This window comes from Hypomesus transpacificus, chromosome 26 (assembly GCF_021917145.1).
Source record: "Hypomesus transpacificus isolate Combined female chromosome 26, fHypTra1, whole genome shotgun sequence".
NCBI classification, from domain to species: Eukaryota; Metazoa; Chordata; class Actinopteri; order Osmeriformes; family Osmeridae; genus Hypomesus; species Hypomesus transpacificus.
In genome coordinates, this window is record NC_061085.1 from 2287498 (window position 1) to 2313110 (window position 25613).

Consider the following 25613-nt stretch of genomic DNA (forward strand, 5'->3'; position numbering starts at 1 on the left):
ACGAAGTGAGATAATTTCTCAGGAAATAATTGCTGAATTGACATCAAACTTGGTACAGGTGTTCGAGACCCTTTTCCAAAGAGGACCACCAAAGGTTGTGTCATTTAACCGCTAGGGGGCGATCCCGTGTCTGACACATTTTAACTTGTCTTACCAGATGAATTGATGCGGCCGCCATTTTACGTTTTATAAAAAGTTTTTTCCCTAGACCACAATCACCTTGACATGTCAAAATAGGACTGAATTACAGCTGTTTAAACATGTGCTAAATCTGACAACCGCTTGCCAGTTGAAAAACGGCTTTTATTTTTACACAGTAACTGAATACAGTAATTTCCAGCACTGAGAATAGCTCACTAGGATAAATTGGTGTCCTGGCAAGGGACCGGTTCCCAGTGAAACAATTCCTTGGAATCGTCAGCCAAATGATTTAACGATCCTGCTAACGGTTCTCTGTGGCGTTGCGCATGCACACACTTCTATAGTTTATTCAGACTGCAGCAAACATGGCAACTAGGCAGAAGCGTTCTAAAGTTTGGTTGTATTTCACACGATAAACACAACAACGCCACTTGTAACACGTGTAAAAAGTCTAGTTCGTTGAAGGGAGGAAATACAACAAATATGAAGAAGTATTTGAACACACAGCATGGAATGAAGTTACTGGAATGTCATGTGTTCGATGCATGCAGCAGCGCAGCTAACGTTTGCGCTTCATCTCTAACTATCAAAGGTAGAGCTAAACTCCTCAAAAGTGATCACAACCACTTGTCACTGTGTGAAGCAATTTGCCTTTATTGTGTATAGTCGATCAAGTTATCTTCTGTTCCGTCGTTTGAAGCATACATTTTAGCTCCGGCATTCGTCTCCCATTGTTGATCACTTCACGTTAATTATCGGGGGGCGTGTATTATCAGCAAACGTTCGCGTTGTCGTGTCAACCCATTATTAAACTGAGCATATCGATTTTTATTCCATCATTGAACTTAGCATTTTAATTGTTTAACAGAATGGCCGATGTTTGACACTGTCATATTATATGATTTGACCTTGGCTGAAAATTGAAGATTCTATAACTAAGCTAGCGTAGCTAATAGAAGTGTCAAAGAAGAGCAACGGAAACATTTAAATGTGTATGTATACATACTGTATATGGTGTGCAGTATTATAGAAAATTATATTTAAAAAAATGTATGTAAATTAGAAAGTGCATTTCCTGCAGAAAATGCGTTGGAATGCTGAAAGCTGAAATTATTATTATTTTTAATTTTTGAAAATACAGAAATGAGAAAATACCCGCAAGCTCAAATGAACTTGAAATGAAATGTGTCAGTCACACAAAAGAGGTAGTGTGGAAGCTAAAGTCCATCATCTAACAATGCTAAGAGCTGAAATACAATGTGGAAGAAGCAGAAAGCTGAACTGTTAAACTGTAGTAGTAGAAGAAGTAGAATATTCGTTTTAGTAGCTGAAATTATAGAAACAGAAATACTACTCTACCGGCAGTTTCAAAAACGTGTTCCTTCTGCTATCTCTGACGAATTTGTCACCAGATTTGCATTGGTCTCTATGGGGCAAGAGTTTGACTTTGTCTCGCTTTCGGGCTCTGAAAAAATGTGTAAGTCTGTTGGATTCCACAGACAACTGTCTACGACCAACACAAAATTAGTTATATATTGATCCAAAAAATGAAGCATGAAGAGTGAAAATTGTTGCAATGCTGGCAAATGTTAAATACTTTTTAAAACAGATTTCGAAGCTCTAAGCGTTTCAGTCAGCACTTAAGGCTCTCCACATACACACCCATGTAATCAGTGATATTGAACAAAGTTCAATAGATATCAAAAAGCTGACTATTTTTTTTTTAGAGTTTTGTCAACATTTTTAAGTTTAAATGGTGGCTGTAGCAAAAATATTGAGTAAGAAGAAGGATTTGAAAGTTGAAGAAGTTTAAGATTTGAAAAAGAACTCCATTGGAAAACCATGTAAAGAATATTATGAATATTGATTTATATTAATTCTAACATAAGAGGTAGAAAGCTGAAAAGTCACAGCAGTCATAGCCTGAAACTGCAGAATTTTTTGATAGTTGAACGGTAGCTGAAGATTTGAAGGTGCTGAAGGGTGTCACGGAAGAAATAGAAGAAGTTCAATAAAGATTCAAAGAACAGTACTTTGAATGCTGAAACAGTATTCCAACAATAAACCCGTTTGTGTTCTTTTCCCCCTCCCTTGCCCACAAATAATCGTTAAGAGAATCAATAAGGAATCAAATTGATAAGCAGAAATTGACAAGGAATCGGAATTGTTAAAATCTTATATCATCCCTAATCCTCACACAAACTATCAAAATTATTTTAAATTTTCGAAACGGTTCAATCGGTACAGCCAATCAAAATCTGCAGCAAAGCCGGCAAACAGGAAGTTGGGTCGTATCTCAGCAAATCTTTGATGGATTCAAAGCTGCATTTACTCAGAACCCTGTTCTGAGGATGTCTAAAATGTTTTTTGTTCATTTTACCTGCTTAACCGGCTTGTATACCTCATTGTTGCTTGCAGCTATATTTGTATCTTGAAACGATTGACATCAGTAGAATCACAAGAATCTTAGCTTTACAACGATATATGGCATGTGTACCAATATACAGTAAACAAAGAAAGTTAGCACCACATAGTGTTTTTATTTATTTATAACCTTTATTTGAGGGCAGATACAGATAAAAACCCATCGAGATCAAGACCTCTTTCACAAGGGTGACCTGGCCAAGAAAGGCAGCTGCGCACGTCATAGTGGTCAAAACAGACAAACAACAATAACACACAGGCAGTAAAAAACAAACAACAAAAAACAAAACAACATTTAAAATCTCAAGAGCGAGAAAAATAAAGTGCAGAAGTTATCGATACAGGAACAATTTAAGAGCAGAAGCACTGTTCATAAGATGTCTTTTTTTTTTTTTTATAGAGCGGAATGCTTCCAGAGGAAGAAGGTTTGCAATTTTAAGTTCTGATTGAAGGGCATTCCAAGCAGACGGGCAGAGAAACAGAATGCTTATTTTCCCGTTCCAGTTCGGACTCAAGGAGCAGAAAGATGTCATTTTCGCGTTGTGCATAACGGCTTCACACAAAGATATGCGTGTCATGTCATTGACCCGGTTTTTAGATGTTTATCTGCTCCAAATGACTGGGTTGTGAAAACAAAAGTTGGAAGCAAGATAGATAGCCTACAACTAATAAATCCTACAACTCCCCCCACCTGTCACTCAAGTCAGTAACTACAGCTGTTGCTAGCTAAACACTGAGGGTATTGTTTAAATGCGCCAGACTTTTTTATTTTATTTGAGTCCACACATTCGTAGATGTAGGCCTACGTTTAAACTTAATGGAAACAGATTATGAGGTTGATCAGATTAAATGAGTGAAAATGAGGCACAATTTTCCCTCATCTGTCTTTTTAGTATTGCAGACAGGAGAGAAAATAATGGTTATATTGGTGTAATTGATGTTCTGTTTAATAAATATGAGTTTGAAGGACATGTAACCAGTTTAACAATTGATCCTCAGAATAACGTCTGTGTTTCTGACCTCATTGCGCAGTTGCAGACAGCAGGAGAAGGGCACTCCACAGGCCTCTTGACTAGGATTGCCATCCAGGCATTCAAAGTATATGTTGTATGACCAGTCCTTGTATGAATGTACTCCACAGCATTGCAACTGTAATCACAACAGCCGCAAGTAGCACTTTTCACATTAACTTACACTTGAATTTGTGCATTAGCTAAAACTGCATAGTGTACTGTGGCAACCTGAGAGCGCAGCACCCTGGACAGCACTCCATTCGGCAATTTGGTTGGGAAGAGCTCCAGTCAGCACCTTGGGCAGTGGCACTGGCAGGCCTGGGTCAGGTGAACGGGAACAGGTACTTCTGTTTCCAGCACTCGAGGGAGACAACAAGCGACACAGCTGCAACTCATGAGCTGATTGGAGTAACTATCCGGACAGTGCTCAGGGCGCAGACCCCAGCAAATGTGATTAAGAGTTGGTCTCTGACCAGTTGAGCAAATATCTGTGCCTAACCCTGTGTGCTCTGTCTTGATAGTGAGGAGTGGAATCTGAACGATCAGACCTGACAAAGCAACTCTAAACCCTCAACAGAGAAAAAAATCCAAGTTAATGTTTTTTTTTTATGAATTAGTCATTGTTCAGTAATAAACAGTTTTTGCTCAACCCCTTCTGTGGTCTGTTGATCGGTGGAGCTGCTGGAGAACCATCGAGTTAGCCAGCAAATGATGACAAGCACAATGGGGGGCCGGAGTAGCGACCCCAGGCTCAGCAACCCCTGGCCAGCCCACAGAAAGCCGCCGCACCCACCACCCAACCAGTCGGAATAGAGGTTTTTTTCCTGTGGCCAGTTGGGGCATCTAGCGCAACAGTATCCTGCCGGCGATGTTCCAATGGCATCTGCCAGCGCCGGGAAACCCCGCCAACCGGGACGATGTCTCATGACCTGTGTTGGGCAAGTTACTGAAAATTAGTAATTAGTTACAGTTACTAGTAACTTCTTTAATTCGGTAATTGAATTACTTCACCAGTTACTGTATATCAAAAGTAATTAATAAAGTAACTTTCAAGTTACTTTGTGTCTGCTTTTTAAATGTAATGAATATGAACAGTACTGAACAGTCAAACACAAACATATTCTTTAGACCTATTTATTGTAATCAACAAGGCAACAGGCTTTCAAATCAAGCAGTTAAAGTCCCTTTTAATACTTAACTTAATACCAAATAAGTGTCTTGGTCATTTAAGTGTTTTTTTTAACCACATTAGCCCCAATGAAATAAAAGTGATTGCCCTACAGTATTAACAATATAAACAATATTCCAGCAAGAAGCGCCTGATCCTGGATTTGGATCAGGCGCCCCGCACTCAGGGCCGGTTCCGAGCATTAACAGGCTTGTCACCTCCAAGCCTTTTTCTCTCCATTATGCCACTGTGTACCATGCCATCAAGCTCATGAAGCTGGCTGGTCCTGGAGCGTGGCTCTCTAAAAGCCAATATCACGGACGTGTTGTTCCTGTCCACCCGTCACAGTGTTATCTCTTCTTAGGCTGCAGGACTGAAGCCCATTGATCATTGAATTCCCCGCGGGTGTGTAACAACACCTGTTTACAAATCCTGCATCTTTGTAAAATAAATTCACTTTACTCATTCCAGGTCTCTCCTGATTGAAATTATTACATGGCTGAATACTTGATTCAGTTGACCTACAACAAACATTTCATAATTTTAACCAACCTGGCATCATTGCATTGCTACACTCTTCCATGCTGCATTTCTGACGTTTAAGTCTGTAAATGTCCGAAGTTGTGTCAAAACGTTAAAGCCCGAAAATGATGCTCTACACCACATGCGCAATATTGGGATTGAGGATGCGGAAGATTGCTTGCGATGTTTGCAGATTCCTGTGGCGAGACTCTGGGGATGAGGAACACCCTGCTATCACCACGGTGAACATGGGAGACAAGCCAGCTGGATGCATCGCACAGTTTGCAATGCGAGAGACCTCCAACCTCCCTCAGTTCATGCACCTGGAGGAGGACCGCCAGGTAATCCAGTAGGACAGTTATGTCGATGATGTCCTGACATCGCAAAATGAACCTGGCCGGCTGAGAGCAATCACAGCAAATGTGGAGGGCATCCTGAAGGGTGGAGGATTTCAGCTCAAGCCGTGGGTGTTCTCTGGGCAAAGTGGGAGGCAGGAGTCTCATGACAAGCCAGATGACAGAGCAAGAGCCAAAGAGGGAACCTTGGTCCTCCCAAATTAGATGGGTGATGACGACAACAAGGCACTTGGCCGTGGCTACATTGTCGGGGAAGACAGGCTTCATGTCATGACTTCCATACATTTCTCAAGGAGACAGAGAAAGATGCGGCTTGGTCAGAACCTCCTGCAAGAACAAGTTAGGCCTCAGACTCCCAATCCCCTGACAAAAAGGGAGTTGCTCAGTCGGGTGGCTGGATTGTATGACCCAAGTGGCCTGGTGACGCCTGCAAAGTAGAAGGGAGCCATCCTGGTGCGCAAGCGTTCCAAGAAGCCAAAAGCAAAAGTTGCCCAGCTAAAGACACATGGGACACAGCGCTCTCAGAGGGGCTCAGGGAAGATGCAATTGAGCTTTTTGAACAATATGTCCAGCTCAGCAAAGTCAAATTCTAACTCCTTCATGCCATATCGGTGAGCCGTACATTCTCGGATGGGAGCGAGCATGCCTATGAAGCAGTAATGTACCTGAGGTGGAGCTCTGACCAAAGCTTATCAAAGTTATGACCAAGTTTACATGAATGTCTTGACTTTAGAATGATGCAACAAGATTGGATCGTTTGGACGTTTGACAATGTAAACAGACCATTTTTGTTGGGATGTTATGTATAAGTCAATGTAAAAATGTAATAAGTGGACAGCTGTGAGGCCTGATAGATGAGTCTTCTCTGTTTTGCTTCTGTTTGTTTATATGTTGGTGGTTTGACAAAGACGTTGATTGTACCTGCTGTTGAAACTCAAGCTTGATATGGTTCTTGTGAATCAATAGAATCACAAGAACTTTAGCTTTCCAAAGATATATGGCATGTGTACCAATATAAAGAAAGTAGTTTTGTGTGTTGTGTAGTTTAGTACTTCAATCCTAGAGCCTGCCGGCGGGCCGTGGAATGCTAAGAAATGGCTAAGACTCCCTGATCTGCAGGCACCATCCACCCTTGCCCTGACAACCCTGATAGCCCGGACCCCTTTACCCGAGGTGCCCATGGGAGACCAACTGGGCCCCAGCCAGAGACAAGACCTAGGTGAGTGTGCAGCACCTCAACATATTCTCAGACCTGCCAGTCAAAACCACAGTTGCCACACATGACACCAAGTCTCAGCCTGGAGTAAAGGTATGGTTAAAGCCCTACTGAATTCCCAAAGCCAGGAGAGAGGCCATCAGGGTGGAGGTGAATAGAATTCTCCAACTGAATGGTTTGTATGGTTCCTTTGGGAAAGTGCTGTTGTCCCCTGGCTGCGCTCAGTGGTTGCCACAGTATGTCTAATTTAAACAAATATCACATTTCCATGTTGATTTTAAATAATAGTGTTGGGTGTAGATCAAACTACTATTCTAAATTCATTCAGCCATGAAACTACTGGATAAGTAATTATTGAGATGTGCTATCTTCCTAAAGGCTCCGTCACACCATAACATTCTGGTTAACGTTCTCTGAAAGTTCTAATCGTTCAATTTCGAGCGTTCTAGGGCGAGGTGGACACATCTGGCGTGTGACAATAATGCATGACTAGCGTGGGACTGACGCATGAGGAGCGTGTAACAGTGACCAAGTAATACACCCCTAAAAACTATTAGCGTGTGAGGTTGGTCACTGGGTCGCGACGACGTGTGATGAAAGCAAACGATGAAAACGAAACAAACGATGAATAACAACCAAGTAATGCTAGGGTAACGACTGACTAACGATACGCAAACGCGTGCAACGTTAGTCAAATGTTCCACAAACGTTCATCAGCGTTATCCAGCGTTTAAAATTAAACGTTGAAGACGATCACCGACGATTACCAGCGTCACCAGCGTCCACACATCGCTTTTCTGGCGCTATACCAGCGACCATGGACGATTACCAACGTTTCCTCTAACGTCATACAGTGTGACGGGGCCTTAACCAATCAGTAAAAAAATATAACAATTGACTGAACATTTAGGGTATCTAATTTTGCACCAGTAATGTTCTTAGTACCAGTTCCAAGTATTGTTGGTGGCAGATAATAAGTTTTAACTCTTTACCAGACCACTTACTATTTATAAACTGTAATGGAATATTCACCTTTTTTTGAACAAAGTCAATGACATTTTCCAAGTCCAAATCTTCTCGATAACGTATAATGGCTTTTCTCATCAGCTTCTCTGTCCTCTCCAAGACCTGAAAAATGAAAGGCAACACAAGAAGAACCTTGAACATACCATCATCCTCTGCAAAAGTTTTCTCATCTGAAATATATGACAAATAACATTTTAACTGTTCCACCATGTCATCATTTACCATATCAGAGAAAACAAATCCAAGCACAGCAGCAACTATCTGAAGCAATAGGATTGCCACCAGGATTCCAAGAAACTGGAAACACAAGGAAGTGTACATGCTGAATGTTAGATTTTTTTTTACATTTTCTTTTGACTCTTTAAATGTTCATAATTCTTATGTATCAAAGGTTTTCTACTGTACATTTCAACTGGAATGAAAAGCTTTCCTAATTGTAAAACTGTTCATTTCTGAAGAGAAATGTATGTATTGAAATAGCCATTTGTTGAGTGGCTCATTGTTCAACATGTTGGCACCTTTGGCAAAACTCTGAACTGACTGAACACACGTTTTTTTTTATCTGCTCATGAACATGCTTTTTGACTGGGCCATTGGTGCACCTTTTCATTTTCATCTCCAGAGGCGGGGGGAGTAAGGTTGCATTCATGTTTTCATTGGAACATTGAGCAGATAGTCAGGTGTACTTGATTGCATTTTGTGTTTTTTAGTTGGGTCCAACCTGTCCAATGACTTTAAACTCACAAATGCTCAAAAATAACTAAATGGAAATTTTGACAACTGAAAAGTTAGTATTGCTTCATAACCATAATGTTACGAATCGGACTTCCGGTTGGCGGGTTTATGGAGTAGTCACAAGGACGGTAGCCTACCACGAAACCGTTCACACTTTTTGACTAAAACCTACCTATGAGTTAATATTTCTGTTGTTTTATATGCCATTTACACGTTTGAATTTTTTACATATTTTGTATAACATACGATGGCGAGTAAGTCCGGGAAAAGCTCCAAAAAGGATACAGGGGAGATTAGCCTGACCTTGGATAGCATAACTGACCTGCTGAATCCCCATACTGCAAGACTTTTGGCCGAGTTTAAATCCTCATTTCAGATAGTGGAATCTAAATTGAACTTCATACAGTCTACATTGGAAAATCAAGAAGAACGCATAACACCACTTGAAACAGCAGCGCAGGACGTGGCTCAGCGGGTCACAGACCTGGAAAAACGGTGCTCAACTTTGTAGGTTAGCAACAAACATCTCCGCACCAAGGTTTGCGATCTGGATTGGCGCAGCTGGAGACAGAACATCCACGTTGTGGGCTTGGAGGAGTCGGTCGAGGTGACTCGGCCATCAGAATTTTTCCATCCTTTCTCTTTGAGGTCTTCGGGCAGCAGGTGCTGCTAACACTTCCGGAAATCGACAGGGCTCATCGCAGTCTGACACCCAAGCCCAAGAAGGGAGGAAGACGCGTCCTGTGATCATGCACCTTCACAAGTATCAGGTTAAGGAGCTAATTATCCGAGAGGCACGCAAGCGAGGGACACTTGAATATTGTGGCCAGCAGATCCGTATATATGAGAACTATCCGGTTGATGTGGTAAACCAACGAGCGGAATATCGACAGGTCATATCTGACCTTTACAACCGAGGACTTAAACCATCACTCCAATATCCATCACGTCTCCGCATTGTGTTGCCTAATGGTGAGAAGCAATGGTTAAAATCGTTGGAGGAGGCTAGCCAGTGTTTGGCACGTCAGCCTCCCTCCTAGATTGCTAAAGTGACTAGTGCTAGCTATCTTTTAAGGAAGGGTATCTATAATGCTTGTGACCATCCATCCATCATATGCCGCTTTTCCGGAGGTCAGGTCGTGGGGGCAGCAACCTAAGCAGGGAGGCCCAGACTTCCCTCTCCCCGGTCACTTCCACCAACTCTTCCTGGGGGACCCCGAGGTGTTCCCAGGCCAGCCGAGAGACATTCCTTTTTTTTTTTTTTTTCTTTGAGCAGTTTGTATGCAAATGTGGCCTTTAGCCAATCTTTAGCACAAACTAGCCATTGCTAATATTAGCCAAGTCTTTAGCCATCGGTTGACATAGCTTGGTAGAAACAGCTACTGCATTTGCTGTACATTTTTTGTTTGCATTAAAGGGTTTAGGGTTAGGGTCCCTATTCAAATAGTATCGGCCAAATATTAATATGTTCATATTGCTGATGAGGTTTACTCTTCTCTTTGGCAATGATACTACAACCTGAATTACAATTTAAATTGTGTTAAAACTTAGAATAATTCTGGCACCTCAATGCCTAACTTTTTGTTGCTGTGGGTGTTTCAATGACGTTGGAAAATGTGGGTAACCAATAATATTTAGATTGTTTAATGTTTCTTTTACTATGATGGTTAGTGACCCAGTCCCGGTTTGATAACCTACTCAGGATTCATAGCCCTGGGTAGCTCTGCATTCTATGGTCGGTTATGCATATAAAAATGCAATGTTTTATTTTACTAAGGTAAACGCTTTCACAGGGAATTGTTCCACCCTTGTTTTAGTTTTAAAGCAAATCGCCATAGCTTTGCACGTTGTGTGTTTTTCCTGGCCTTTTTTTATTTGTTATTATTAAAAATTGATATTTTATTTTCCACTCTTCATTAAGGAAAATTCAGGGATATACGTAAGGTTTTGAAAGGTTTGATGTTCTTTGTGTGGGGAATAGGCTTGTAGTGATAACAATCGAAATGAGTTTAGGTTTACAAAGGAATGTCTTTGATAGCTCGCTGCTGTTTACAATACGGGTGCTATGGGGGGGTGGGATACTTTTTTGGAGAAAGGAGGGAATTTTTTACTGACTTTAACTTTACTGACCTTACTTTAAATATGTTACACATGATTTCTAGCCACTTTGTTTATGAGATAAATGGTTGCAAAGCACTAGGCGGATGGTGGGTACAATACGCTTACCCCTGCTTTTATGTCCTTGATAGTAATTCTGATGAGCTGCAACCTTAGATTTGTGAGTTGGAATGTAAAGGGTTTAAACCATCCAGTGAAGAGAAACAGGGTCTTCCCTTACGGAAGTAAAATATATTGCAGTATATTGGAAAATATTATGTGATATATTAGGCAATATATGTCCATATATGGGATTTAATATTTATATTGTACAATACTTTGCAACATATTCAACATTAATATATAATATATGTGTTTACATATCCCAAAATACATGCAATTTTATATCTATAAATACCACCCTAATGTATTCCGATTTATTAGGGGAAATGTATTGGTAATATATGTAAAGATATAGTGTCACATGTATGTTTAATATATGGTAGAATATATATTTTTATTATATGTAAAAAAAATTGCAAGCAGCAATGGCGGATTCCTCCTTCAAAATGGCAAAATATTGTAAAATTGACATAATAGATAGTTACATTGGGATTACCCAGAAACTAGAAACTGTTTTGTAAAAAAAAAAAAAAAAAAATGCCTGTCTGGAGTTGAACCTGGAACCCTTCATTTCCCAGCACAACCTCTCATCCAATTGAGCCATTCCAAGATTTAAACGTTAGAGGGTTCAGTTACTGAATAATAAAATAAGACGTTTCTCCTATGGCAATCATAGTCACAAAGGCTCAAACAGCTCTAATTCAGTCATATTTTCACATATTAAGGTGAAACTTTGCAGGGTACTTCAGGGGGAAGTCACCTTAAAGCCTATTCCTGATGGGGGAATCCTAATTACATGGAAAGATATACATGAAATATATGTACAGATATGTGTTCAATATATTGTGGAATGTATTTCAAATATAGGAAAAATTATATGGAAAAATATTTGAAATATATACTGACAATGATCGCATCCAGCAAACTTCTTTTGAATTAGCCATTTCCCCCTAAATAAATGTCAATCTCATGGTATTTACGTTTTTGAGGGCACATTTTCAGTTAGCAGGTGGTACTGTTTGAATCGGGATTCTATATAAATACTGCCGTTGACAACCTTATTAGAATACCTTCTAGATGGCTGAGCGGTTAGGGAATTCGGCTATTAATCAGAAGGTTGCCGGTTCGATTTCCGTCTGCGCAAAAATGAAGCTGTGTCCTTGGGCAAGGCAATTCACCCAACTTGCCTTGGGGTATGTCCCTGTACTTACTGTAACTTACTGTAAATCACTCGGGATAAGATCGTCTGCTAAATGACTAAATGTAAATATCACCATATGTGTCTGTACATTGCATGGGCATGTTCTCATATATGTACACATGCATTGTACAATATGTCTTTCCATGTAATTTAACATATATTTAAAATATATTCTACCATATATGAAGCATACATGTGACACTTTTTTTGCATATATTACCCATACATTTTCCCATATAAAGCGGCATACATTATGGTGGTTATTTATGAATACGTAATTGCATATATTTTGGGATATATAACCACATATATTCCATATATTGCAATATATTGCAATATATTGCAATATATTACATGAATATATATTACAGTTTTTTTATATATTAGTAATATATTTACCATCAATATGTTATATGTATTTCCTCCTACCTCCGACTTTTCTTTGGCTCTTGACGAAGGCGGTCGCATTTTCTCCCTCCCCTCCCCTGACCTTCCCTGCTTGGCTTCTATCGTATTGTCTAGTCCTGTGTCTTGTGTCTTATACTGAGAGACTCTCTCCGCACCGCTCTCCAAACAAAAAATCATGGATTTGATCAGCTGGTCTCTCAATGCAATTGACACCATCTTGGGATCGGGGGAACCTGACTGTCCTGACGGGAGGTTAGCAGCTGGCTACTCGATGGACGCGTCGGGTGTCCAGCGGCGCTTTCCGTGGAAGACATCTACCTATTTGGATCCACGATTACAGGCTTTTGCTGATTGGATTAGGCGCTGCCCTGGCATATCGAAAAATTAAGGAAATGGCTACAGCTGTAAAAAAGCCCCCTAAGGCTGGCCGACATGATTGGACCGACGGAGACCGGTGGAAAAAGGAGTAGACGTGCAAATTGGAATGCGGCTACTCGACCAAACAACCCCAATCTTATCTGCTTTCGGCACCCTAACCAGCACAGGCCTTGGCCAAGGCTGTTGCTGGAACAACAACTCCCCTGAAGAGCGCTGCAGCGAGACTTCTCTTGCATTCCCTACCCCCCTTCCAACAGACACCTGAGGATTGTTGTCTCTGTCTGGGCCCTGATTAAGGCTGTCTCCATGGCAATACAATCTGCGAACTGAGAAGTGTCTAATTGTGGCCTAGGCGATGGTGACAACCCAGGCCTACTCATACACTAACTTTCACTTGTGGATTGCGTCTCTGTCTTGGGTCATGACCAAGGATATCTCCATGGCAATACTATCTGCGAACTGAGAATCTGACTGATTGTGGCCTAGGCGAAGGCGCCAACCCAGGCACACTCATACACACCCCTTCCCCCATCCAACGCCTTCGCCTGCTTGTTCCCCCAGTGTGGCCGGCGGGTCTGTGACCAGCGCCTAGTATGGCTGCAGGTCCAGATGCTGCTTGTCCATACCCCTCCCCCCCCCCTCCCCGTTGCAAGTCATGTGGTTCTGTAATGTTGTACAATCGATGTGCTTAATGCTGAGGTGTTTTTAGCCTGTTCCCACACTGTACTCCTCTCGGAGCATAGTCTGGGGGTCGCCTTTTTTTTCTCCTCTCTCTCCTCATGTTATGCTGAACATTTCTTCCTGTCCTGTCTACCCCCTTGTCATGTTTGTGTATTAGAAACTGCAAGTGGCAGCTCAGATCTAAGACGGATTCGCGAGACCGCAGATAGAGTGCTGCTATTTAGATCAACACTTGTATTATTGTTTTTGTTGATTTTATGAAAAGCACTTTGAGCTGCAATTCTTGTATGAAAAATGCTATATAAATAAAGTCTTACTTACTTACTTACTTACTCCCCTCCCCTCTTAACTTTCCGGCGCAACCTCCGCTCCCTATCCCCCTCCCATTTTTCCTCTGTTGTAACATCCTCCCTCCCTCCCATTGACGAGTTCTCGTCCCACCCCACCAACACTGCCACCGACACCCTGTTAACCACTTTAACTGCATCACTTGACTCTCTCTGTTCCCTGTCAACCAGGCCTGCACGATCTTCTCCCTCCTGCCCGTGGCTTACGGATGTTATTTGTGAAGAGCGATCCACCCTTCGAGCAGCCGAGAGGAGATGGCGCAAGTCCAAAGACGGTCTGGACCTTGATAAGTATCACTCCTTCCTGAAATCCTTCTCTTCTCACATAACTGGTGCTAAAACCCTCTACTTTCTGAACAAAATTAACTCCGCTTCAAACCCCCACAAACTTTTCTCTACCTTCTCCACCCATCTTAACCCACCTCCCCCACCCCCCCCCCCCCCCCCCCCCCCCCCTCCACCCTGACAGCAGACAACTTCTCCTCCTTCTTTGAGGAAAAAGTCTCCGACATTAGCAGTCGGTTCCCTAAACCCACCTTTCCTACCCCCTCACCCTTCATGACTGACCCAACTAAATGTCTAAACTCTTTCTCTCCCCTGTCCCAGAGCTCTCTGACCTCATTCTTTCTCATCGCCCCACCTCCTGCCCCCTTGATCCTGTCCCCTCCCCTCTCTTTCAAACCATCTCCCCCTCCATCATAACTTTCTGCTCCATGTCCTAAACTCCTCTCTTACCCCTGGCACCTTCCCCTCTGCCTTCAAACAGGCCAGAGTTACCCCTCTACTCAAAAAACCCTCCCTTAACCCTGCTGTCCTCCAGAACTACAAACCGGTATCACTGTTACCCTTCTTTTCTAAAACAGTTGAACGTGCTGTATCTAACCAACTGTCTAACTTTCTCTCTTAGAACAACCTGCTTGACCCCGACCAATCGGGCTTCAAGACCGGCCACTCCACAGAGACTGCCCTCATTTCAGTCACCACTGCCCTCCAGTCTGCCAGAGCGGCTTCAAGGTCATCCGTCATCATTCTGCTGGACCTTTCTGCAGCGTTTGATACGGTTAACCACCAGATCCTGCTCTACAGACTTTCTGAGATGGGCATCACTGGCACTGCACTCCAGTGGATCTCATCCTACCTATCGGGAAGATCCTACCAGGTCTCCTGGGGAGGCAAACTGTCATACCCCACCAGCTATCCACCGGTGTCCCACAGGGCTCCGTCCTTGGACCCCTCTTCTTCTCTCTGTACACCACCTCACTTGGACCAATCATCACCTCCCATGGCTTCTCCTACCACTGCTACACCGACGACACACAGCTGTACCTGTCGTTTCCCTCGACCGATCCGGGGATCTCAGCTAGGATTGAGGCCTGCCACGCAGACATCTCTGCCTGGATGACCGAGCACCACCTCCAGCTGAACCTCGCCAAAACAGAACTTCTCATCATCCCGGCCAAACCCTCCATCTCCCACGACCTCTCAATCACCCTGGGATCTGCGACGGTGACCCCCTCATCCTCAGGAACCTTGGGGTTACCATGGATGACGAGCTCTCCCTCACGGCCCACATTGCTGCGGTCTCCCGGTCGTGTAGATCCACCCTCTACAACATCCGGAAGATTAGGAGATATCTGTCTGAGCACTCCACCCAGCTGCTTGTCCAAGCACTTGTCCTCTCCAAGTTGGACTACTGCAACTCGCTGCTCGCCGGTCTCCCAGCATGCGCAACCCGCCCTCTTCAGAGGATTCAGAACGCAGCGGCCCGCCTGGTCTACAATCTGACCAAACGCTCCCACGTTACCTCGCTCCTCATCTCCCTCCACTGGCTACCCATCACAGCCCGCTTCAGATTCAAGACCCTGGTACTGACCTTCCGAGCAGTGAACGGGACTGCACCCGACTACATCAAGTCTCTCCTGCAGCCTTACACCCCCACCCGCCACCTACGGTCTTCTTCAGACAACCGCCTGGTGGTCCCACCACTCAAGACTGCCCGGTCCCAGCACAAGCTCTTCTCCTGCCTGGCCCCCCAGTGGTGGAATCAACTCCCCACCTCCATCAGAGACACAGACTGTCTCTCCACCTTCAAGAGAAGGCTCAAGACGCACTTGTTCAGGTAGTACAACGGGACTTAGGAATGGTTTGCTGAACCCAATGCTAGTCTCCTCAAGGATCACAATGACTCTTGCTTAGAGACTTGTAGCTCTTGTTGGTTAGTGGTAGCTGATTTAAAATGTTGTATTCCATTTTAGTCAATCTTAAATTGTTATTTTATTTTACTGTTGCTTGTTATACATTATAACAAGCAACTATTTATTTATTATATAAGGGCTTTCTCATCTGAGACAGTTAAAGACCAGTGTGGCTTTCTTACAGGAGACTCACCTATGACATAGTGACCATTCTCGCATCCACAAAAGTTGTGTGGGGCAACTTTTCCTTTCATCTTTACCGGCAAGGCAAGAGGGGTGGCTATTCCGATTGATAAGGCTGTGTCGTTTGTCCAAGCCAAGCCAAGTTATAGCAGACAAAAATGACAGGTTCATAATTGTCTCTGGTAAACTACTTGACACCTTTGTTACTTTTGCTAACATCTATGCCCCAAATATAGATGATGTAACATTTTTCCAACATGTCCTGGTCATGCTTCCTGGTCTGAATCCCACCCTCTTATAACTGGAGGAGACTTTAACTGTTGCTTGGATCCAGTCTTGGATCGCTCTTTTACTAGACCCCACGTGGTCAGTAGGTCTGCTTCCTATATTCGTGACTTCCTTTCAGAGTACAGCATAAGTGATCTATGGCGTTTTTTACTCCCCACAGATAAAGAATACTCATTTTTTCACATGTCCATCACTCATACTCAAGGATTGATTATTTCCTTATCGAGAATTTTATGATGTCAAAGTTTGCTCTTGTGCATACCAAAGTATTGTAATATTTTCCCTGTGTAGCCAAACCAAGGAGGAATTGGCGGTTAAACTCAACCCTCCTAGCGAATGATGATGTTGTTGAATTCATTTCTGAACAGATCAGCTCTTTTCTAAGCATCAATATATCCCCTGAAGTTTCAAATGCACCTGTCTGTGAAGCCCTTAGGCCTTTCTCAGAGGATAGATTATTTCCTTTACAGCCATCAGAGAAAAAATCGTAAATATCAGCAAACACACCTTATAAATCAAATTAAAGATATAGATAGGCAATATGCAACCAGACCGACGCCAGAGCTGTACAGGGAACGTTTAAAAGTGAAAACTTAATTTGACCTACTTTCAACCAAAGAAACAGGTCACCTTTTGCAGAGGACTTGAAGTGATTTTTATGAGCATGAGGAGAAGACAGGCAAACTTCTTGCCAGCCAATTAAGTGGGGCAAGAGCCAAACAGACTATTAGAGCTTTGCGACTTGTTGACCTCTGACCCAAATGTGATCAATTCTAAATTTAGAGAGTTCTTCAGTAACTTGTATACATATGACTCTACAGTGAATAGTAATGAAATAGAGAATTTCCTTGGCGGTTTAAACATCCCAGCTATATCTTCAGACTATAAGGAACTTCTTGAACAACCCAGCAAGAGGTAATATCAGCTATATTCTCTATGCAGTCTCAAAAATCTCCCGGTCCAGATGGTTTTTCTGTACAGTTCTATAAGAAATGTTCCGTTCAGCTCTCTAGTCATCTAAACCTTTTTCTCACATAATCCCTTGAGAAGGGGGTTCTACCACCAACAATGGCTCAGGCCTGCATTTCACTGTTAGCTAAGGGTGGGAAGGACCCAATGGACTGTGCTTCGTACAGACCCATCTCCCTGTTAAACAGTGATGTGAAGATTTTAGCAAAGTTGTTGGTAAGAAGGCTTGAGGATGTCCTCGCTTCTGTGATATCCCCTGACCAGACTCGGTTTATTAAAAACCAACAGTCATTCTTTAATAATCGTCGTCTTTTCAATGTTATACTCCCCTTCAGAATCTGTTCCAGAATGTCTATGGATTCAGAAAAAGCATTTCATAGGGTAGAATGGGATTACCTCTTTTCTGTTTTAGACAAGTTTGGTTTTGGCCCAGTGTTCATCTCCTGGATAAGACTGCTGTACAGCGCACCCTCTGTTTCAGTCCTAACCAATAGTCAGTACTCCACTTCATTCTCTCTACACCGTGGCACCCGACAGGGCTGCCCTATATGTCCTCTACTCTTTGCTCTTGCTATTGAACCACTAGCCATAGCACTTCGCGATTCAAAACAAATCACAGGTGTGGTGTGGGGGGGGTCTGAGCACAGGGTATCTTTATTTGCAGATGACCTCTTGCTTTATGTTTCAAACCCAGGTGTGTCATTAACTGCTGCTATGTCCTTGCTTAATACATTTATCCAAATCTCCGGACACAAATTGAACTTGCACAAGGTCAAACTTTTCCCTATTAATCATCAGGCATCACAACTACGCTTAAATGTACCTTTTAAGATTGCTAGGAATAATTTTACATACCTGGGGGTTAATGTTACACGCTCTTACAATCAACTCTTCAAGGCTAATTTTGCCAAATTGTTAGAACAAACTAAACAATACCGTTTTTTTGCCCCCCCCCCTCCAGCCGAAACAAAGTCCTAACCCTATATTTCGGAGCAGGTTAATGTAATAGTCTAATACCTCATGTAATATTGCACATATTTCTTTCCTATTTCCCCTAAAGCAATAAGGTTGGGCTACTTAGAGACCTTCCACTCATAAAGTATGTTCTAAATGGCATAAATGCTGCCAATTAATAATTGACCTAACAACGTATTGTAAATGGTCAGTAGCCTATCAATTTAGGTACTCGAAAGCATGTACACTGTCTGCTTCATTTGATCTTGATAGGCTAAGTATTCTGTAGCAAATAATGAAAATAAACCCACTATTTATTAATTAAAACTACTTCTGCATAATAATGCACTTAAAATACAAACGTGAGCAAAGGCAGCAATCGCTATCGAATCAGCAGACATGTGCAATCACCAGTTAACTTAATTCAAATGAGCAAAAACTATAGACTAATACAATAACAGGCTTAAATGAACTGACAACATTATTTATTTAATGTTTATTTCAGGTGCAATGGCCCATACGCAAATACATTACATACAAGAGACATGAATCTACTTATCCACAATGCTTAACTAAAAACAACACATGGCCTATGTACAGTGCAGCAGTAGTTTCTCCAAAACTGGCTCCTGGAAAAAGCATCTGAGCATAACAGGAGCCTAACTATGTCATTCCCAGACGCCAGGAGGCAAGCTGCAAAAGACTGCGTCAGCTTTCGTCCCCTGGCGTCAAAGGTGTCAACACGCAGCTGCGCAAAGAGCCAGCTGTTGCTGCTGGACCTTGGTTGCGACATGATAATCTTAAAAGCGTTGTGGTAGGCAACTCTAATTCTCTGCAGCGCACCAGCGCTATGGTTGCACCATAGCTGGGCGCAATACAGGGGAAAGCAGTGTGCCATAAACAGGATTCGCTTCGCATCAGTAGAGCATTTGCCAAATGTTTGGGTTAAAGTGTTAGCTTTTGTGTACAACTGGCGGGTTTGCGTGCGGATAGAGCTATCGTCAGAGAGATCTGGCATGATTTGAAAACAGATATAGGTCACAGAAAGAACATAGGGCAAAGGCGTGCCGTGAAGCTTCACTGGGAGTGGTGTTCCAGACAAACGACATTGGTGACATGGAAAATACATGCAGTTTGTCTTTTTATCACAATAAGTCATGTCGTTTTTAGCACCAAAGGCCTCACACATATGTATCAGTTTCTGCAGAGCCTTTACCGACGGACATATCAGGCAAATATCATCAGCATACAATAAATGATTAACCGGGACATTCCCAATAAAGCAGCCAGCATTGGCGGTGTTTAGCTTCCCAGTAAGGTTTGAGACATACGTGTTGAACAGTAGTGGAAACAGTAGACTCCCCTGGGGGACACCGTTGCCAGGGCTAAAGCTAACCGAAACGGTAGTCCCCCAGCGCACCCTGAAGGATAACCCATAAAACCAATATACAATGACACGTACTACGTAGACAGGTACTTTTCTGTCAATCAATTTCTGAAACAGTGCATAATGGTAAACCTTATCGAATGCCTTAGAGGCATCAAGGAAACAGACGAAGACATAAGTTATACAACTTACAGTTCTACAGTTGTGTACAGCCCTATTTCTGATACCGTGGTGGCAGAAATGTTGCCGTGGAGGGCCGCCACGACAAAATCAACATAGAGGAAACACTGTAAGACCTCTCAAAATGGTCCCCTCTGAACATGACTCTCATTGGCCGGGTCAACTCAATCAAAATGACCATTCTTCCCAAGTATTTGTATCTGTCCAGTGCATACCTGTCTTTCTTCCTCTTTCCTTTTTCAAATCTTTAGATTCCATTATCTCATCATTCATTTGGAATGGCAAACAGCCTAGACTGCGTAAGGCTTTTCTCCAAAGACCAAAAGAACAGAGTAGCATGGCTCTTCCCAACTTTAAATACTACTACTGGGCAGCCAACCTACGGTGCATGTTATACTGGTGGCGTTACCATCTCAATCCTGAATGTCCATCTTGGGTTTACATGGAAAACAGTGCTTGTAGACAGACCTCTTTGTCAGCATATTTGGGTGCTGCTCTTCCTGGGATTAGTCGTACGCCTACAAACAACCCAGTGGTAAACCACTCTCTTAGGGTGTGGCTTCAGTTCAGGAAGACATTTGGCTTTCAGAGAGTGTCCCTACTAAGCCCCATAGCATTGAACCACTTATTTGTTCCATTGATGCAAGACCAGATATTTATGGCATGGCATGAACTAGGGCTACACTGTTTTAAATACCTATTTATAGATAAGACATTTGCATCCTTTGAGCAGTTGTCAAGACAGTATGACTTGCCAAAAACTAATATTTTCAGATTTCTCAAGGTCAGGCATTTTGTGCAGTGTCAAGTACCAAACTTCCCATCTATGCCACCTGTGAACCCTTTGGATGCTTTTCTCTCTCTTGACCCATTTGCTGGGGGATCTATTTCAAGATTGTACAAATTAATGTCAGGTCTGGACTCTCCACCTTTGGCTGCAGTCCGGGCAGCTTGGGAGCAGGACTTAGGTCAATGCCTTCCAGATAGTAGTTGGGAGTCAATTCTTAGTCAGGTGCATGGATCCTCTGTGTGCACGCCACTCCCTGATACAGTTTAAGGTTGTGCATCGTGTCCATCTGTCTAAGGTGAAACTTTCTAAAACATACTCAAATATTTCTTCCAAATGCAATAAATGTAAAAGTGCAGATGCTTCCCTAATTCATATGTACTGGTCCTGCCCCTCTAGAAGATTTCTGGCGTGCAGTATTTGAGACTCTGGATTTCTGACCCGCTTGTGGCATTGTTTGGGGTTACCCCGGAGGGTCTGCAACTACCTGTAGCAAAACGTAAGACCCTGGCCTTTGCTTCACTGCTGGCACATCGTTCCATCTTGTTGAAGTGGAAAGAAGCTGCCCCACGCACACCCACTGGGTCAAAGACATACTGTCTTTTCTCATTAGAGAAAATTAGATATAGTCTCAGAGGATCAGTGAATACATTCTGTAAGATCTGGAGCCCTTTTCTTGACAGTGTCAGCACTTCAGACATAATGAAGGAATAGCCCTCTATAATTGATGGTTTACCTTACTGAGCACTGTGGCTTTTCTGATTTTGAACAGAACAGAGAAAGTTAGGTCTTTTTTTTTTTTTTTCTGTATTGTTTCTATGTATTTGTTTTGTTTGGGGTGGGGGGATGGGAAGTGGGATGTGGTGGGATTTCAATTGTATACTGTATAGGGGAGACCGGGGTTGGTTGGCTACAGGGGTTGGTTGGCACACAGCCTTTTTTGGTCGTTTTGAAGGTCACAGAGACAAAATTGTAACATCAAAATGTTTGCTTTCTCGACTTGCACTCATCTACATTACATTTACATTTAGTCATTTAGCAGACGCTCTTATCCAGAGCGACTTACAATAAGTACAGGGACATTCCCCCGAGGCAAGTAGAGTGAAGTGCCTTGCCCAAGGACACAATGTCATTTGACACGGCCGGGAATCGAACTAGCAATCTTCAGATTACTAGCCCGACTCCCTAACCGCTCAGCCACCTGACTCCCAGATCTACTATGTTAAAACATCTGAAAATCACAAACTGTTTTGGTGAGGGTAACATTTCACTTTTATAGTATTAAAAGTAAAAAAGTGGTCTGTGGACTACATTTATTATAAAACTGTGTCAGCTAAAGGTATTAATTTTGTTTTAACATGTAGTTAATAGACATAGGAATCAGCTACATTTTCATTTAAAATTTGAAAGTTTGTGATGAGTGATGGTAGCCAGCCAACATAATTTAATCACAAAATTGGGTTAAATTTGAGCGGGGTTGGTTGGCACAGTGATTTTGAAGATGTAGGAATTTAATCAAAATGTGGTGAAACATGTATTATAGGTGTGATGGTTGAGAGATGCTACTAAGAGGGCTTCTGTTAGGCTACTGTAGGGGTTATTGTCCCTTTTAAATGTTGTCTAATGACGTTCTTCAGTCTTTTTGCCTTATCCTGAGGATTAGGCATTGGTTTAGGTTTAATACATACATTCCTTCTAATAAATTGCATAAAACATGTTATATAACTAGAACATGCATTTCCTGCTGAAAATGCGTTGGAATGCTGAATTCAGATTTTTTTTTTTCAAATGGCTGAAAATACAGAAATGAGAAAATACCCTCAAGCTGAAATTAATTTAACAAATGTATGACTTACACAAAAGAGGGAGTGTGGAAGCTGAACTGCATTATCTAACGAAGCTCAGTGCTTAAAAACTATGCGGGAGAATACATTTGAACGTTGTGAAGCAATCGAAGAAATAGTTTAATTTCAATAGGCAGTGTGGAAGCTGAACTGCATCAACAGAGCTATAATAGTTTAAATTGCCTACAATGCGGGAGAAGCTGAAAGTTGAACTGTTAAACAGAAGAAGAAGTAGGCTATAGTTGTAAAAAGAATATTATAGTTTTAACAGCTGAAATTATAGTTGGGATAGTAATATCAGTAGCAGATGGAGCCTATCATTGAGTGCGTTTACTCGTCTTTCTTTGTAGGATTCAATGTTTTGATTGAATGAAACATTCAGCAGTAGTAGGGCTGATACAGGAAGACACGGCGACACTTTGTTGCAGAACGATGTTGGTGCACGTTTTGTCCGTGGACCATACAAGGATTAATAAAAAGAATCATGTAGACGTGTTTGAGTAATCGCATTACTAATTACACATGTAAACGGAGTAATCGTATTATTGGCATAAACTGACAATTGCGATCGGGTTTCTCATGGTCAAGTGAACGCACTCAGTGGCGTAGTAGAACAAAACAGTAGTAATTGTAGTGTGGCATAAGATATAGCAGTATCAGTAGTGGTAGTAGTTGTGTTGTGGTGCTCTTAGTCTTTTAATGAGACGAGTTGACTGAATCGCTTGTCTTGTGTCTCCACTAATCAGCTAATACCAACACCTGTGTAAGAGACTGGCGCTTGTTTGTGTGGTTGCCATGGTAATGGTGCAGCTATGGCTGCTAATGCGCTGAGGGCAGAGAATACCAGAAATTTAGCAAGAATCCACACCTCAAACAAGTTAACGTAGACGCAAAACTAAACGTCCAATCTAAAAAATAAAGATATTTTCCAAGACCCAAGACTCTGCCGAAACCAGAGATGTCCTTCATATGTCTGTGCGTTCAGAAATACGACTATAACGGCAGTTTATAAATCTTGATATTTTTTGTTTTCTGTGACGAATTTGTCACCACATTTGCATTGGACTCTATGGGGCGAGAGTTGGACTTAGTCTCGCTTTCGTGGGGCTCTGAACAAATGTGTAAGTCTTTTGGATTCCACAGACAACTGTCTACAACTAGCACAAAATTAGCTATCTATTGATCCAAAAACGAAGCATGAAGAGCGAAAATTGTGGCAATGGTGGCAAACTAAAAATATGTTTTCAACGACATCCGAAGCTCCCCTCCGCTCTAAGCGATTCAGTCTGAACTCAGGGCTTTCTCGTAAACACCCATGTAAATCTCAGAAACGGTTTGAAAAAGTCACGAAACATAATCAGTGATATAAAAAAAAGTTGAATAGATATCAAAAAGCTGAATTATGTAAACATAGTTTAGGGTTTTGTCAACGTTTCAAAGTTTAAATGATGGCTCTAGCTGAAAGATTGAGGAACAAGGAGGATTTGGAAGTTGAAGAAGTTTTAAGAAGTTTGAAAGGATTTGAATAAAGATTCAAAGAACAATACTTGGAATGCTGCTTCAGCATTCCAAGTATTGTTCTTTGAATCTTTATTCAACTTCTTCTATTTCTTCCGTGCAACCTTTCAGCGCCTTCAAATCTTCAGCTATTAAAACCGTTCAGCTATCAAAAAATTCTGCAGTTTCAGGCCATGGGCGCTATGACTTTTCAGCTTTGTACCTCTTATGGTTGAATTAATATAAATCAATATTCATAATGTTTTTAACATGGGTTTCCAATGGAGTTTTCTTTCAAATTCTTTCAAACTTCTTAAAACTTCTTCAACTTCCAAATCCTCCTTCTTCCTCAATCTTTCAGCTAGAGCCACCATTTAAACTTTAAAACGTTGACAAACCCCTAAACTATTTTGACATAATTCAGCTTTTTAAAACCTATTCAACTTTTTTTTATATCACTGATTATGTTTCGTGACTTTTTCAAACCGTTTCGGAGATTTACATGGGTGTTTACGAGAAAGCCCTGAGTTCAGACAGAATCGCTTAGAGCGGAGGGGAGCTTGAAAACATATTTCTAGTTTGCCACCATTGCCACAATTTTCGCTCTTCATGCTTCGTTTTTGGATCAATAGATAGTAATATCAATAGATAGCACTAATTTTGTGCTGGTTGTAGACAGTTGTCTGTGGAATCTAAAAGACTTACACATTTGTTCAGAGCCCCACGAAAGCGAGACAAAGTCCACCTCTCGCCCCATAGAGTCCAATGCAAATGTGGTGACAAATTTGTCACAGAAAACAAAAAATAACAAGATTTATAAACTGCCGTTATAGTCGTATTTCTGAACGCACAGACATATAAAGGACATTTCTGGTTTCGGCAGAGTCTTGGGTCTCGGAAAATATCTTTATTTTTTGGATTGGACGTATAGTTTTGCGTCTAGGTTAACTTGTTTGAGGTGTGGATTCTAGCTAAATTTCTGGTATTCTCTGCCCTCAGAACGTTAGCAATCATAGCTGCACCATCACCGTGGCAACTACACAAACACGCGCCAGTCTCTTACACAGGTGATTGGTATTAGCTGATTAGTGGAGACACAAGAGAAGCTATTCAGTCAACTCGTCTCATTCAAAGAATAAGAGCACCACAACACAACTACTACCACTATTGATACTGCTATATCTTATGCCACTACTAGAACTACTAATTCTGCAGATGCTGCAAATATCTCTTTTACCAACTACTATGCTAATGGCACTGTTTTGTTATACTACGCCACTGAGTGCGTTCACTTGACCATTAGAAACCTGATAGCAATGTTGGTTTATGCCAATAATACGATTACTCTGTTCACATGTGTAATTAGTTATGTGATTACTCAAACACGTCTACATGATTCTTTTTATTAATCGTTGTATGCTCCACGGACAAAACTTGCACCATCATCCTTCTGCAACAGTGTCGCCGTGTCTTCCTGTATCGGCCCTACTGCT

At 41.9% G+C, this 25613-nt stretch overlaps 1 protein-coding gene across 3 annotated transcripts in view; it reads right to left on the minus strand.

Annotated features, from left to right (window-relative positions):
- Window positions 1-25613, minus strand: part of zgc:113223 (uncharacterized protein LOC541424 homolog) — a 130247-nt gene that overhangs the window by 90912 nt on the left and 13722 nt on the right. For all 3 annotated transcript variants that reach the window (XM_047049920.1, XM_047049922.1, XM_047049921.1), the window contains exons 4-6: window positions 8089-8163; window positions 7873-7968; window positions 3586-3714 (exon numbers count right to left, since the gene is read on the minus strand). In XM_047049920.1, the coding sequence (XP_046905876.1) occupies window positions 3586-3714; window positions 7873-7968; window positions 8089-8163 (300 nt within the window). The remainder of the gene's footprint in view (window positions 1-3585; window positions 3715-7872; window positions 7969-8088; window positions 8164-25613) is intronic.